This window comes from Jaculus jaculus, chromosome Y (assembly GCF_020740685.1).
Source record: "Jaculus jaculus isolate mJacJac1 chromosome Y, mJacJac1.mat.Y.cur, whole genome shotgun sequence".
NCBI lineage: Eukaryota > Metazoa > Chordata > Mammalia > Rodentia > Dipodidae > Jaculus > Jaculus jaculus.
In genome coordinates, this window is record NC_059126.1 from 7,657,728 (window position 1) to 7,675,523 (window position 17,796).

General features: G+C 42.8%; 1 protein-coding gene across 1 annotated transcript; it reads right to left on the reverse strand.

The window, feature by feature from the left end:
• Window positions 1-13,271: 13,271 nt before the first annotated feature.
• On the reverse strand, window positions 13,272-15,019 carry LOC123457072 (PAT complex subunit CCDC47-like). Its single transcript, XM_045141160.1, is given in 1 exon segment — window positions 13,272-15,019. A coding segment is annotated over 1 exon segment (1,452 nt). The 5' UTR covers window positions 14,864-15,019; the 3' UTR covers window positions 13,272-13,411.
• Window positions 15,020-17,796: the final 2,777 nt, after the last annotated feature.

Consider the following 17,796-nt stretch of genomic DNA (forward strand, 5'->3'; position numbering starts at 1 on the left):
TGTTGTTAACTCTAGCTTTCTCTATATTGTTGCCCCTGCTGGCACTTACTTCGCATGCTCTACTGATCTCACTCCTTAGGTTGTAACTTCCACCTCTTAGCTCACAAAGGTTATTGTGTCCTTGTACAACTCTTCCCAAGCTAACAATGCATTCCAAAGATGAGTTCCTCCATTTTTGGGAGGAAGAAACATCTCCGTCACGTGCCAACGGGAGCCTATCACTGCCATCACTCTTGCTGTTATCCTGGGGTTGGGTGCTGCCGGAACAGGCACAGGCATCCTTCATTAGTCACCTCCCAACAACAATTTAATCAACTCTCTTTGGCAGTAGATAAGGACTTACAGGAATTACAAAAGGGTCTTCAAGACTTAAAGGACTCTATGGTATCTTTGTCTGAAGTAGTCCTCCAAAACAGATGTGGGCTAGACCTAGTCTTTCTACAAGAGGGGGGACTCTGTGCTGCACTTAAGGAAGAATGTTGTTTTTATGTGGACAAAACTGGCCTAGATCAAAATAGTATTGACAAGGTCCATTCCAGTTTGGAGGAATGAAAGCGTAACTGGGAAAAGCAGGAGTCATGGTACCAAAACTGGTTCTCCACTTCTCCTCTGTTTTCCACATTACTCCCCTCTATTCTTGGTCTCTTTGTAGGACTCCTCCTTCTTCTTTCTTTTGGACCTTGGGCATTTAAACCACTAACTTCTTTTGTCAAAGAACAGGTTGATTCTGCCACCAGAAATTCGGTATCTGTCCATTACCACAGATTGCAGCTACAAGAAGAAGAGGGACAAACACATGAGGCACCCCTCGGTCTCCTTCAGCCCGACTTGATTTTTCTCCCTTGGCTAACAATAGGTCATGGTTTCAATTCCCTAAATGGCTGCAAGGCTCCCAATTATGGGATTATTATGGTACCAAGCCCAGGGGCACACCGCTAAGCTATGGCCGCAGCCAGAGAGGAGAATATTGCAGGGCCCATTCCCTGGAGGCCATCCACATAGCCTAAGACAGGCAGATCACCATTCCATGAGCTGTGATCATGGCCAAAGATGTGATTATTGTGGATCCAGGGGTGGAGGCAGCCCTCATAGTTTAAGACAGGCGGGCCATCTTCAGTAACTGGTGCTAGGACTGGAAGGATACCATATAGCCTAAGACAGGGTACCTCACCCATTTCAATTATATAAAGAGGGAGGAAATGTCAGAGACCATGACCTGACTGCCCTAGGACAAAAGAAGAACTAACAGCCCTCATATGGCCCCTCCTCGAGGGCAAACAACAGCTCTGAAAAAATGTCACAAGATGTTCCATTCCAAGATGTTCCAGTAAGATTACGGCCAGGTGGCCCTACCTCCTTGTGCCCCCAGCTTGACCCCCCTGCCTGCTGACTGATTATAAAAAGGCTAAAAAATCCAACATTAAACGAGACCTTGACAAAACCTTTGCTTGGTCTCCTTCTTTCCCACCCGTTCTTTCAGGTTGCAGCCCTCCTCGACCACCCCATGTAACATTGGCCCCACAGGTTGGGGGCAGGCTATGACATTCATAAGCCTGCCCCCAACAGTACTCTGCCACCAGGAGGCTTTAATTTGGAAATCTGCATCAGCTGGGATACTAGCATTCAGAAAACCTAAGTTAACTGGGGACATCTGAATCAAACTACCACAGTTTGTGTTGTGTGTGTGTGTGTGTGTGTGTGTTTGTATGTTTGTCCCCTCTCTGTCTCCCTCTCCCTAAAAAAAATATATGGGCACTATAGATTGCCCAGAGGTTTAAGGCACTTGCCTTCAAACCTAACTACCTGGCAGTGAATCCCAAGAAAAGCCAGATGGGCAAAGTGGAGTTGATTTGCAATGACTAGAGGCCCCAATTCTCTTTCTTTCCTTCTCTTTCTCTCTCTTTTCCCTCCCCTACCTGTGTGTTTTTTCATTCTTCCTTTGTGTGAAAATGAGTAAATAAATAAAATTATTTCGGAACTTTATAAAATTCAGCAAGACTGCATAGAATATTCACTTTTTAAAAGTTTTTATTTTATTTATTTATTTGACAGTGACAGACAGAGAGATGAACAGAGAGAGAGAGAGAGAGAGAGAGAGAGAGAATGTGTGCGCCAGGGCCTCCAGCCACTACAAATGAACTCTACGTGAATGCACCCACTTGGGCATCTGGCTAATGTGGGTCCTGGAGAATCAAGCCTCTAACCAGGGTCCTTAGGCTTCACAGGCAAGCATTGAACCACTAAGCCATCTCCCCAGCCCGAACAGTCACTTTACTATAAGTTGGTAGCACTTTCCTAGAGGGTAATTTGGCAATATGTAGCAGGGTCCTTATAGATCTATGACTAGGAAAAGAAATTCAGCATTTGGAAACTTACCTGGAGAAACAGAGTTACGGATAAAACTTTGGAAGATGTTTATGATTTTAATATACAATGAAAAGAATCCATCACATAGCAACAAAATGTAATGCTATGTAATCTTCCTGTGTGTGGGTTAAAGGTGTGTTCCACCATGCCCAGCTGAATTTTAAAGTATTTAAACATTTTATTTATTTGAAAATGAAAGAAAGAGGCAGAAAGAAAAGTAGAGAAGAGGTCAGTAATGTCAAGGTCTCTAGCTTTTGCAAATGAACTCCAGATGCAGGTACCTCTATGTGCATCTGGCTGTACATGGGTCCTAGGGAATGAAAGTTGGACTGTCAGGCTTAGCAAGTAAGCACCTACCACTGAACCATCTCTCCAGCTCTCCCTAATGTATCTTCACATTATTCTCTAATAAATACTTTTGAAATAAGAAAAGTGCTAGGTTCAAAACAAAAAGATCTGTGTGTTACTTACTTGTACATATTAACCAGTTTAGTATGTTCAGAACAAAATAAAGTGAAAAACAAAAAGAAAGACAACATTTCAGAGGGGAAAAAGAGAAAGATTCCAAAAGAGAAAATAGCCTGAAAAAAATGTCAGCATATCTTGGCTGCTCTGTGATAAACAGAAGTCTGCATTGAAAACAAGTCCCAGCTGGCCAGAAGGCAGGCATTTTTATAAGGATGGAAGTCTAGTGCAAGAGGAGACACTGGGATGAGCATATTAGCAAAAGCCCAGGAGCTTATGCTTTACCCTTCAGATCTGGCACTCAGCTTCACAATCTGAGTTCCATTCTGATTCCCAGAGTCGGCAGTGACAATGAAGTCCATAGTGACAGTGAAGCACATATTATCTCTGCTGCCTGACACCTAATTGCTCTGTGTTCAGGGCAGGTTTTTTCAGGTGCTTTTCATCAGAACCCCACACAGAGCAAGTGGCCTCCAAGATGTGTGGAAGGGATGGTGGAAGCATGGGATCTTAACTGTCTCAGGCCAAGACCACCATTGCTGCCAGCATTCCACATAGCAGGACAGTGATATCACCTCAGCTCTGAGGGAGGCTGGAGAAAGAAGAAAAACTTTGGGGAAAATTTAGGGTCACTGTCTTAGCATCCTATACCTTCTCCAGTGGGCCGGGCAAGGATGACACTGATAGTTGAAATGGAAGTGCTAACTGTCTCTGTGTGGTGGTTTGAATCCATGCCTCACCTCTCCCTGCCACCCCCCCACCCCCGCACACATATACTCATGTGTTCTGAATGCTTGGACCCCAGCTGGTGGCAATCTGGGAAGTGGAGCCTTGCCAGAGGAGGTGTGTACTTGAGCATTGGACTTACTGGTGTTCCTGCCAGCTCCTTCCTGACAGATCTCAGCTTAAATCTGCTGTTGCTGTATTCTACCTGCTTTGGCAGAGGTGATGTCCAGCCTCTGCTTTTGCCATGATTTCTACTTCTATCATGAGGCTTTCCTTGAGACTGTATGCCAAAACACTAACTTTTCCTAGGCAAAGCATGGTGGCACATACCTTTAATTGCAGCACTTGGGGATCAAGGTAGGAGCATCTGTGTAAGTTTGAGGGCACATAAGACAGCACAGGGAATCCCAGGTAAGTTTGGGCTTGAGTGAAAAACAGACAAGAACTTTTCTTCCATCAACTACTTTTGGCCAGGTGTTTATTCCCAGCAACATGAAGGTAACTATAATACCTTGTGGAGAGATGACTTAGAAATTAAGGCACTTTCCTGCAAAGCCAAAGGACCCAGGTTTAATTCCCCAATACCTACATAAAGCCAGATGCATAATGTTGCACATGCATCTACAATTTGTTTGCAGTGGCTAGAGTTCTTGGTGCACCCATTCCCTCTCCCCCCCCCCCCCATATTTTTCTCTCCCTCTCTCCAAAGAATATAAGTAAATAAATACACAAATATAAATAAATAATTCTATCTGGTGATTGTGCTGTGAGCAGACAATTCATCTGCATATCAAGACATTTTATTCTCATTCTTTAACTGATGAAGCTTAAATAACATGGATTTATTCAACTGGAATGACTGGCTCAATTGTCTTGGCTCTTGGGAAATACAACAAGAGATAAATAGATTTTAAATTAAGCATACAGCTGGAGACCGGGCTTGGTGGTTAAGGCATTTGCCTGCAAAACTGAAGGACCCAGGGTTAATTCCCTAGTACCCAAGTAAGCCAGATGTCAGATGGACAGGTGGCAAATGAGTGTGGAGTTAGGCTTTTTCTTCTTATATTTGGCTTTTTCTTTTTAATGAATGAGAGAATTAATGAGAGAAAGAGGAGAGAGTGACAGAGAGAATGGGCATGGCAGGGCCTGCATTTCATTCTCTCTCTCTCCCTCTCTTGCAAATATGTAAATAATTTTAAAAGTATAGAAATAGGACATGCTAAACTCCTCTGACTTCACAAGGTGCAGATCTCCTTCTTCATCCTACTGCACTGTGCAGGGAGAGGAAATGGCTGGGGGAAAGTACAGGCCTGGTCTCCCTCAGCCTGGGAAGCAGCAGGTAATAGAGCTGCCAGCATGGTCTTCCTGGCTGTGCCCAGCCTAAACACTTGATGTCAAGCAGAAGTGTTCTCTGCTTGGAGGGGTCCAGACAGCCACCTCTGGTTTGTGTCCTCAGGGGCTGTCAGCAGAACTTACAAATGGAAGGGGGTATCCACCCAGGATCTTGATTAAACAGTGCATTTCAGACCTTCTACCCCAGCTCCCTACCTCATTTAAAATTTAATAGGTGTCAATTGTGACAGATATTTTCTCCCTAGGCAATGGGTTAAGACAAATATCATTTTCTGACTGGCAAGAAAGTCACACTATATGTGTATTCACAGCCCCCACCCCCATTTTTTAAAGAAAGAGGGAGGGATAAAATTCATTTTGACTTACAATTCTGTAATAATCAAAGAAAAGCAATTTCCACAGACATTGTCTTGGATACTTTGTTAGCTTAAAGTGTCACCTACTGGGGAAGTGGCAGATTACACCAGGCCTGTGATTCCTCTAGCTCTGTCTTAATGAACAAATGGGATGAGCTAGGAAGATAATTACTGCTTACTTCTAGCCAGATAAGATTCTGTCTTCGAACTATGATCCAGCTGCTAGCTATTTATGTAAACCCTTGTGCAAGGTGCTCTCTGTGAACTCCAGCATCCTTACCTAAATGGAACTTTTTTTTTTTTTTGAGTTTGGGTCTCACTCTAGCCCATACTTTACTTGGAGTTCACTATGTAGTCTCAGGCTGGCCCCAAACTCACAGTAATCCTCCTACCTCAGCCTCCAGCATGCTATGATTTAAGGTGTGCTTCACCATGCCCTGACTTGTATTTCCTTTTTAAATATTTATTTTATTTGGAAATGGAGAGAATGGGCAGGTTAGGGCCTCTAGTCACTGCAAATGAACTCCAGACGCATGTGCCACCTTGTGCATCTGACTTAAATGGGTACTGGAGAATAAACCACTTGTGTGCCTTTCAGGACAGGGTTAGGTACACAGACATGCTTCTCAACACCTGGGGTGAATGACAGAAGAGGAAGCTTAAGGTTTCCCTGAAGATTGAAGAAGGGACAGAAAGTTGTGGGGTGTTAAATGATGTGGACAACACTTGTTTTGTTCCAGAGGTTTAGCTAGCTAATCAGTTAGGAAGTGTGGCTAGATTTGCCTTTCTGCCAAAATAAAAACCAACTACCCATGGCACACCAGCTTATTTGGAAGTGCAAACATGTAGAGGTTAAGGAAGGCCAGGGAGAATTAGTATGGGGATAAAGGGAGATGGAGTTGTTCTCAGCTGGTGGGTGTTGATCACTTCCATAAGTTAGGGTACTGGATAATCACCATCACATAAAACCTTCATTGAGTCAGTGGGCTCTGGATTTTTGCCTCATCATATTGATAAGTTACATTCACGGGCCATAGAAAGTGAAATTTTGAGGTTTTTTTAATTAGTTAAAAATTATTTATTTATTTGACAGAGACAGAGAATGAATGGTTGCACCAGGGCCTTTAGTGACTGCAAACTCCTGATGCATGTGCTACCTTTTGCATCTGGCTTTATGTGGGTCCTGAAGAATTGATCCTGGGTCCTTTGACTTTGTAACCAAGTGCTGTACCTGCTAAACCATTTTTCTAGCCCCTATTTATTTTTAAATAATTTATTTATCTGTCTATCCCTTTATTTCCATGGAGAGAGAGAGAGAGAATATGGGCACACCAGGACTTTTGGACACTTCAAACTAACCACAGATGCATTTACCACTTTCTGCATCTGTCTTTATATGTACTGGGGAGTCAAACCCCAGACAGTAGACTTTACAGACAATTGCCTTAACCACTAAACCATCTGCTCAGCCCTCATTTTTTTTAAAGTATTTTACTTGTGGAAAAATTATTTTTCATTGTGGATGTGTGTGTACATGTTTATACATGTGTTTGTATATGTGTGTGTGCCTTTTGTGCAGATGAACATATATGTGTGTGTGGAGTCCAGAGGATAACATAAGGTCTCTCATTTGAGCTCACTGAGTTGGCTACACTAGCTAACCAGCTTTGAGAACATTCCCTGTCTCCACCTCCCAAGTGCTGGCATTTTAGTCAGAGGGCAGCATTTACATGAGTTCTGGGATCCAAAGTCTGGTCCTCAGTTTTGAATGATGTGATAGATAAACTCTGGTGGCCTACTTGACAAGATTTATAATCATCATGGCAACAAACCTTTGGTCATTGGTAGCAATATTTCATTTGCTGTCTGGACTGTATATGAAGGAAAAATCTGTGGGCCAGAGAGATTGCTTAGTGGTTAAGATGCTTACTTGTGAAACCAAAGGACCCAGATTCCATTCTGCAGGATCCATGCAAGATGGGTGCATAAGGTGATGTACATGCATCTGGAGTTTGTTTATCGTACTTGAAGGTCCTGATGCACCTGTCCTCTCTCCCTCCCTCTCTCTCTCTCTCTCTCTCTCTCTCCTCTCTCTCTCTCTCCCTCTCTCTCTCTCTCTTTCTTTTCTGCACCTCTCTCTCTCTCTTTCTCTCAAATAACCTAAGTAAATAAAGGAGAAAGCTGAGTGAGTATCTGACATTCATCACTCTCCTCTGCTTCTTCACTATGGACTAAATGTGTCTGGCTTCTGCCAACATGCTGACCTGCCATTATGGATGCCCCTTTGAAACAGTAAGTTAAAAAAAAAAAAAAAAAAAAAAACTTTTCTTACATAAGATGCTTCTGGTCAGGTACTTTGTCCTAGCAATAAGAAACTAACTTATTCACATGGCAACAACTTTATTCACTGAGCCTTTCCACCAACTCCATGAAAACCTTCAACATACAAAAGAAAGCACAGTATAACTTGTATTGCCCATGAATTACCAATGGATTATTAGACTTGTTTTATTTCTTCCTCCCTTCCCATGCTCACTGATAGCTATTGTCCTTCAGCTTTGTTGATGTGATCACTGCATAGTATGAAATTCATGAGCTTCAGTCATACCATTAAATTTTTCTAGAAAATTCAGATGTGTACAATCACCCATCACAATCATTTATATATATGTATATATATGTATATATATATGTATATGTATGTATGTATGTATGTATGTGCATATATATATATATGTATGCATGTGTGTGTATATATATATATATTTTTTTTTTAGGACCCAGCTCTCAGAAAACAAAGGTAAGAGTTTGGCTGTGAGTTTGAGGCCACACTGTAACTACATAATGAGCTGCAGTTCAGTCTAGGCTAAAGTGAGACCCTAAGCCAAAACAAACAAATTGGGGCTGGAAAGATGGGGTAGTAGGTAGTAGTAGTAGGTAAGGCACTTTCCTGCAACACTAAGGACCCAAGTTTGATTCTCTAGGAACCACATAAGCCAGATCACAAGGTGGCACATGAATCTGAAGTTTGATTCCAGTGGCTGGACACCTGGCATAACCCATTCTCTCTCTCTCTCTTACTCTCTGCCTCACTCTTTCTCTCTCTCTTTAAATAAGTAAATACAAATAAAATTTACTTCCTAGAAAGCTTCTTAACTACTCAAAAATAACCTTCCACAAAATGGCTCACAGAAAAGTCCAGATAATGGTCTCTTAGTTGCTATAAAAGGACCTCATTTTCCCAAAGGTGTGGGATTCTCTTTATCTTTGAAAATTCACCTGCCATGTTTCTTAGCAGAGTGAACAACCTCTTCTTTTCCAGGTGGACCTGGAATTCACTGTATTATTCAACTGACCTCAAATTTACAATGATACTCCTTCCTCAGCTTCCCATTGCAGGGATTAAAAACATATGTCATCATGCCCAGCCTTGATTAGTCTTAATATTTTTATTTATTTATTTTGATAGAGAAAGGGAGAGGGAAAGAGAGGAAGAGACAGATAGGAAGAGAGAAAATATGCATGCCAGGGCCTCTATCCATAGCTAATAAACTCCAGACACATGAGCCATCTTGTACATCTGCCTTAGGTGGGTACTGTAGAATTGAACCTGGTCCTTTGGCTTCATAGGCATTAACCACTAAACCATATATCCAGGCCCCTGTATATTCTTATAACACAGGAAAAGGGAAATGCTTTTGTTGGTTTCCTAAAGTTCACAATTTGTCAGGGTGACATGAAACATTCTTGATGAAGTTAAAAGTTCGAAAGCAGTGGTAGGTTACTCTTAAACCAGTGTCTCCTTTGATTAGTTATTTTGTTTTATTTCTTTTTTGTTTTTGCAAGATAGGAGTCACTCTAGTCCAGGCTGACCTGTAATTCACTATGTATTCTCAGGGTGGCCTCAAACTGCCAGCAATCCTCTTACCTCTGCCTTCTGAGTGCTGGGATTAAAGGTATGGACCACCTTGCCCAGTGTGAAGAATTCTTTAAAATTTTAATATTTATTTATTTGAGAGAGGCAGAGAGACAGAGAGTGCGGGGGGGGGGGGAGACAGAAAGAGACAGAGAATAGATGTGTCAGGGCCTCCAGCTTCTGGAAACAAATACCAGACACATGTGCTACTTTGTGCATCTAGCTTACATGGTCCTGGGAATTAAACCTGGGTCCTTTGGCTTTGCAGGTAAGTGCATTGACTGCTAAGCCATCACTCCACCCTATGAATAGTCTTTAATTGCTAGGAATACACTACAAAAAATGGATTTTCCACTCCTTTCATCCATTATTCATTCAACCAACATGCTCTGAGCACCCATCACATGCCAGGTGCCTTATAGAAGTATGATAAACATGGAGGGGTCTGATTGTTGCTTATATAATCTCAGCTACTTGGAGACTCTTCAAAGCCTGTCTGGCCTACAAAGTGAGTTCAAGGTCAGACTGGGCAATATAGTGAGACTCTATCTCAAATTAAAAATAATAATAATAATAAGTTTAAGGGATGGAGAGATGGCTTAGCAGCTAAGGCACATGCCTACAAAATAACCTCAGGTTTGACAATCCAGTACCCACATAAAGCCAGATGTACAAGGTGGTGCATAGGAGGGGGAGTTCATTTGCAGGGGGGGGATGTTGGGCTCCTTCCCACACAGGTAGTGCTGAGGGAAGAACCAGGCCTGCTGGTTCCTCCCTAGGTGTTGAGGGGATGATAAGCTTCTGATGACCCAGAAACCTCTCCTGGCCACTGGAGAAAAACCACACTGAGTCGGGAGTCCTTTCCAAGTAGGAACTCACTTTATTGTTGCAGGTGGGTGTTTATATAATGTTGAGAACAAAGGCAGAGACTTTAGGGTGGGGTGAGATGTAAGGGCCAATAGCATACTGTGACCTCTGAGATGATTGGTTCTAAGTGGGGGGGGGGGGTGGACGGGACTCTAACTTCCTGTGTGGAAGTGGCAGGCCAGAGGCCATTTGGCCCCCTGCTGAGTCATAGCTGGGTGGAGGCAGTTAGGCTCAGGAAGTTCCACTAGGTCTCATGTCCCAGCCTCTCAAGGCCCAACAGGGGGAGAGGCCTTGGTGCATATTTGCTCTCTGTCTTTATCTCTTCTCTGTTTCCAAATAAGTACACAATTTTTATGTATATATTTCATTTATTTATTTATGTAGGGCTCTAGAGATGGCTTAGTGCTTACCTGTTAAATGTAAAGACTCAGGTTCAATTCCACAATACCCACATAAGCCAGATTCACAAGGTGGCACATGCACCTGGAATATGTTTGCAGAGGGTAGAGCACTTGTCACGTCCATTCTCTTGGTCACACCTGCCTCTTTCTCCCGCCCCCCCTTGTTCTCTCAAATAAATAATTAAATTATAATAAAAATAGTATATTTTTATAAAAAAGCATAAAACAAAAACTTAAAAGTCTGAGTGAGAGAAACTGAAATATACTAATGAAAAGTTCTCATTTTGTGTGTGCAGTGGCCTTGTGTTATGTGAACATCAGTTGTGATATAAGTAAAAATATGTTGAGAGGAAATATTAGACCGGTGAAATGTAAAGTTGTCTTATGTAAGAACAAGTTTCCTTTAAAAATTATTTTGGGGCTTGAGAGATGGATTAGCAGTAAAGGTGCTGGCCTAAGGACTCATGCTCAACTCCCTACATCCCTCACAAGCTAGACTGAAGGTGACATATGTATACAAGGTGGCACATGCGCATAGGTGGTACATGCATTTGGTGCAACAATTCTCTCTCTCTCTCTCTCTCTCTCTCTCTCTTTCTCTCTTTATCTGTCCATCTATCATCTCTCACTTTCACTCTCTCACATTTAAAAAGGACAGTCTATTGAGCTTGCCTCAAAAAAATACTTTTTACTTATTTGCAAGCAGAGACAGACAGAAGAGAGACTGAAAGAATGAGGATGCCAGCCAGGGCTGCTAACTGCTACAAATGGTCTCTGGATTCATGCAACACTTTGTGCATCTAGCTTTACATGAGTACTGGGGAGTCAAACTGCAGAACCCAGGACCATAGGCTTTGCAGGCAAGTGTGATCAGTCCTGAGCCATTTCTCCAGCACAAAGAGGTTCTTATAACCAGACAGTGCTCCAGACTGACAAAGGTTAGGAATGCCTGCCCTATCACAGGTGTAGTCTGTAGTTGTCATGGGAAGAAACAACCTGAGTGGCTGCAGTTTGAAGTGATATGTGGTTATGTTGATCAATTGACAGCCTGGGATTAGTTGGAAGTTAACTGCTGTGATTGGTAGAGACTAGGTTCCTTAGGTATAAGGTTATGTGTGGTTGGGTTAGGTTAAGTTAGGTGTTGGAGACGAGGAGATGAGCCCTTAACAGATCTTTGCCCTGAGATAACCTCTGCCCTGAGATAACTTCTGCCCTGAGCAACTTCCGACCTTTCCTCATCCCCCCACCCTGCCATACCTAACTGATTCCATCCCCTCACCCCACCACACCTAACTAATTAACATCCTGCCTGGCGACTGCAGAGACATGTGAGAACTATACCGGGAATTCTTGGAATAACTGCAAATTGTCCTAGGCCAAAGGCCAAGAAGATTTAGTAACTTTCCACCACCTGCCTCCTCCAGGCCCCCCCCCCCCCCCCGCCTCACCCAAGACCCTAACCCTAACCCTTAAAAAGGCCCCTGTGGCTCAATAAAATTGGACTCTTGACAAGTGTACATTTGCTTGAGTCTCTTCCTCTCTCTCACCCATCTTATTTCAGGTTAGGGTCCTCCTCGCCCCCACGAATAACGAGGTCTCGCGGGAAGGGACAAGTGGCGCCCAACGTGGGGCTTTAAGAAAGCTTATACTGCTAGAAAGAGAGCTAAGCATATCAATCTTGATTTCTAAAATGTACGTGAGGGTTCATAAACCAAGTTTAATTCTAGAATTATATAGCATTAAAGAAATTAAATTGTTTTTTATCATTTTAATAACTTAAACTTGTGAACTGTTAAAAAATATTACACTTGTACCTCCCAGTTCACTCATTTCTATATTAACCTAGACAAAACCCATGTGAAAAGTTCCCATGCAGTTACAAAGGCAACAGCACATGTAGTTTTCACAGCAACTGTTACTGCCTCAGAACACATAGTGTTAACAAACCCATCCTTTCCCATCCCCAGCAAAAAATTACCTGTTACAAGCAGTGACTTAAAATGCTTTCTTAGCAGGAGGCATTTATAAAATGCAGAGATCTGAAGAAGCCAAAGGCTTATGCAGACAGATGGGCCACTCCCTGAGCTTCCTCCTGAAGAACCAGAAAGAACTCAAAACAGTTTGGGAAAGCTCATCTTCAACGCATACTTAAGCATATCCATGGCTACCTGTTTCAAGGAAGAGCATACCCAGCCTCAACTGTGGAAGGGATAAAAGCCAAGGGAAAATAAACATAATCAAGGAAAATAAACATAATCACATGAAATTCAGCATTCACGTTATCATTAGCTGTTAGTATGAGGCAAAGAGAACCTTGTGCTCCTGTACTACCAGTGCCCACAATCTTCCACATACACGCTGGCACACTAATGCCCATGCAGTTCCTAAAGTACTGTCGCCAGCACCTGCCATCTGCAAAATACACACTGTACTGTGTTTTAGTCCCTGTAATTTCAACACCACATATAGTGTTCTGGATTTCACTTTTAAACAAGTTTAACATAGACACAGAGGAAAACACCAAGCAATGTTTACTGGGCAATACCAATAGTTACTTGTGGAATCCTGGTTTAGTCAGTCCAGTTCTTTCATAACTGCCTAGTTTAAACAAACAGCAATCTATAAATTCATGATCATTCTTCAAACAATGAAGTTCTAAAAGCACTGATGATTTATGTTATAATTTTAAAAAATTCAACACACATACTTTATATATCATTCCTCTTATAAATAATCAAGACAATTTTGATTATCTTTAGAAAATTAATGAAATAGAGCCCTTTCACTGTATCTACAACTGTGTAGAACTCTTAAGCCAAGAGTAGAACACATGACCAACTAAGGACTTCTCAGTCACCAAGAGTATGTGGAGTTTAAGATGACAAATGGACTCATGCTTTTCCGTTTCCTGCACATGCAGGGCTCACAGGTGCATCAGGACTCAGATCTCTGGCATGACTTTACATAGCTTTCACTTTGATTTGTTTCATTTTCATTTGCTTCTTCTCCAACTTCTTTTGCTCTCATCTCAAAGCAGCTTCCTCCAGCCTGCGCTGTTTCTCAGGGTCTTCCTCATTCATGACTCGTTCCTTCTCTGCTCTTTTCTTCTCTTCACACCGAGACTGGGCAGCTTCCTGTCTCTGCACGTGTGTCAACTTCAAGAAGTTCTCTTCCACTCGTGCCCGGTTCTTGTCTGCTTTTTGTTTACCTTCTCTGTTGAGTCGGAACTTTTTGGCTTTATCAATAGAATAAATCACCATGTTCATCAGGGGTAGCAAAGCCTCCATATCCTTTGGGTACGTGTTACCTGAGCCAGGCACATTGAATGTAAACAATAGTGTCCTCTTAGTGTCAGGTAGCTTTAAAGGCTGACCTTCCTCTTGCCTAATTTTTGGACCAGAGAACTGGTCTGAAAAATGAACGGATTCAATCTTGTCAGCATAGTGTGTAAGAAAGTGAACCATCTTAGTGTCCATCATTCCCTCTGTGACTTCCCCCATCTCCGACAGGATGACCAAAGAATCTGGGAGTCCATACTTTGCTCCAGACTTAGGTTTATCACTACAAAATTCACTCAGATCCTGCATCTCTTTTTGCAGTCGCACCAAAGCGTTCCTTGTGCTGACAGCAAACATATATGTATCCATGTCTTCATCATTCATGGTTACTTTTATTTGCACTTGATCACTCACTGGCCTCATCATCCAGGCCAGGACATTGAGTAAGTCTTGTCTCTTGAGGAACCTGAGCTGGATAAGCATGCCCTCACAGCACACCTGACCAGAGCACCACAGGTTATAGATGTGCTCGTTCTCCTGGTTCAACTTTCCCATGCTTGTGGCTTCTTTGTTAGTTCCATCATCACCCACTAAGGTAAAATTGCTCTCTAGAAGCTCCCTGTGAGAGTTGAACCAAGCCTGAGCAAGGCAGCTGTTTTTATTCTTCCCGATGATATAGTTCATGATATATGCAAGCAGACCAGTCACCATCAAAATTTCTAGATAATAACTCTCCCAACTGTTCTGGAGGTGTGCAGGAACATCAACAATTGTTAATGGGTCTTTATTTTTGCTAGAAGTAGTATCAGGTTTGTCTTCATAACCTTCAAATTCTTTGTCATCATAGGGCTCACTCTCAGTGTCTCCCTCCTGGGTATCTGAGTCTTCAAAATCTCCTTCTTGGTTTTCATCTTGTCCTTCTAACTCCACTGTGGTCTCCTCTTCATCATCTTCAGTCGTTATCACTCATCGAGGCGAGTCCGTAACAGAATCTTCCATGACATCCTCAAATTCCGCAAAGTCATTATCGTCATACTCCACTATGTCTTCCTCATCCTCAAAGTCATCAAGCTTGGCCTCAGAGACCCTCCCAAACACCAAAAGGACAATACAGAAAGCATAGAAGCCTTTCATTGCACCTTAAAAATATGCTGCACCCGAGGCTGAAACCCAGCCCGGGGCTCTGGAGGCCACCAGCTCCACCCAGCCTGCCTCTCTGTGTGGCTGCTGCCTTCGGGATCGCCACAGTTGTAAGTGGCTGCATTGCCTCCGGGACTCAGCGGGAGCAGGTATAGCTCAGTCACGCTGGCCCACTTTCTGCGTAACTTCAGCCGTCTGTTACGTAAGCTATGGGGCTACTCCTGTGTCCCTAAAGTCTCTTTGGAGAGCCATTAATGACCTCCAAAATTAATCCTTAATTAACTTTTGGCTATCTGCAAGGTCTTAAACACTCAGAGAAAAATGTATAACCAAAGATAAAAAATAGCTCTTTATTATTAAGATTAAATGTTATGTATATGTTTCTGATAACTTTGCTAGCATCTCATCTGTTTTACAAGCCATGTTAAATACTACTGTGCCATTTAATGAACAGTTCTGAAAGAAAATCTCAGCCAGCTCATCCTCAGATGGTCCTGAGATGATCCAAGCCTGTCTACCTGGATTCCCTCGACCTACAAAAAGACCAGTTTGCTGTGTGTTCACTTCTAAGTAACTCCTTACTTTTATTCTTTCTTTCCAAAGTTATCTTTCAAGATTATCTTCCTACACTCTGGGGTACATTAAAATAGTTCCCCTCTCTAGGAGAGATTCTCTAACTGCAACAAGTCTCCACTTCATGTCCTATTCAGCAGGAAGTAGTAAATGATCTGATGTCTTCGACCCAGCCCCCTAAAGCAGTTAGAGTGTCTTCTCATGAGAGGGAGAAATAAAAGGGAAATAGACTGTCTATACCATACATTCCTGTTGTCATAGATAAAGTTTACTTAAAATAAGTTTATTTAAAGATCCTCAAATAAAATTATAGAGCTTAATTGAAATGCCATACAGATTAAAAGTTCTAGGACCTCCCTTTTATGAGGGAATTGCCATCCTTACATCTCCTGTGTCTACTAACAGTGCAGAGGGATTATTCTGGCACTCTGCCCCAGAGGGGGGTATTACTCTTGCATCCATTTCCAGCCTTGGACTGTGTCTATTAGGCCCTGATATGCTCCCTTCTCTGACTCTTGAACCAGTATGCAACCAAACTACTATTATAAATGACTCCTTTATATATACTAAAGCCCCTAGTAACTCCTATCTTCCTTGTTCCATGGGGCTGACTCCCTTTATTGTCAAAAAGGACATTTTACAGACTAAGGACTATTGTGTTGTAGTTATAGTTTTGCCACGATTTTTCATTCATGATTCTGAAAGTTTTACAACTACTATAGATCAAGGCATTGCCATTAGACCAAAAAGAGAGCCCTTAACTGCCCTCACCCTGACTGTGCTCCTGGGACTTAGTGCTGCAGGGGCCGGGACAGGTATTGCCTCACTGGTAACCTCCCAACAGCATTTTTCACAACTCAGTGCCTTAGTGGACAGAGATCTTAACCTCATACATGAGGGGATACAAGATCTCAAAGATTCTTTGGCCTCACTCTCTGAGGTTGTACTTCAAAACCGGAGAGGGCTAGATTTGGTGTTCTTAAAGGAAGGGGAGTCTGTGTAGCCCTCAAAGAAGAATGTTGTTTTACTTAGATAAGACTGGGCTAATACAAAATAGCCTTGATAAAGTTAAAAGAAATCTAGAGGATAGAAAAAGGACTCGAGAACAACAAGAATCTTGGTATAAAAATTGGTTTTCCACATCTCCCTGGCTAACTACTTTGCTTCCCAGTCTTTTAGGCCCTTTTGTTGGATTCCTTTTGCTTATCTCCTTTGGCCCCTGGGTCTTCAGATGACTAACCAGTTTCATTAAGAGTCAGGTAGATTCTGCAATCAAGCCGGTGGAAGTCCACTGCCTCGCCTCGCCACAGAAGAAACATCTGCCGCTGACCTGCCAAAAGAACAAGACAACCCCCCATCTTGACCCTTAGACTTTACCTCCCTGCAAAAACCCACCCTGGGGTGGAAATTTTGGTCCCGCCCCTCCGAATAATAACTCAGGTCTCCGCGACTCCTCATACTAATTGGCTACCAAACATATTTCCTCCAGGATCCTTATGTGGCATTGACAGTCTTGTTGAGAGCAAAATGCGTTACATTTCCACAAAGTGAGTGGTCTGGTAAGTCAGCGACGGAACGGGTGGCTAAGTCTCGACCCGCCTAAGACAGGATGACCTCGCCGAGAGGAGGCCAATCCAATGACAGGTAAGGGTCCAGCACTGCCCTTCTAACAGGCTCAGACCATTTGTGCCCCTTGTTCTAAGGTCAATCCAAATGACTTTATTGAAATCAATGACCTATGAGTAACAGCGCTCAACCTACTCTGGGGAACACTCGCCTCTCTGATGTCAGGTTGCTGTCAGGTTGCACCTCTGGATCTATTTCTACTCTTAAACAAAAATAATCGGCCACCAAAACAAGCCCTTCTTTGGGACATCATTAAGGGATTGCAGTAACCTCCCTATCCTGGTCCTTGTATACAGAAGAGGGGGAGATGTTGGAGACGAGGAGATGAGCCCTGAACAGATCTTTGCCCTGAGATAACCTCTGCCCTGAGATAACTTCTGCCCTGAGCAACTTCCGACCTTTCCTCATCCCCCCACCCTGCCATACCTAACTGATTCCATCCCCTAACCCCACCACACCTAACTAATTAACATCCTGCCTGGCGACTGCAGAGACGTGTGAGAACTATACCGGGAATTCTTGGAATAATTGCAAATTGTCCTAGGCCAAAGGCCAAGAAGATTTAGTAACTTTCCACCACCTGCCTCCTCCAGGCCCCCCCTCCCCCCGCCTCACCCAAGACCCTAACCCTAACCCTTACAAAGGCTGCTGTGGCTCAATAAAATTGGACTCTTGACAAGTGTACATTTGATTGAGTCTCTTCCTCTCTCTTGCCCATTTTATTTCAG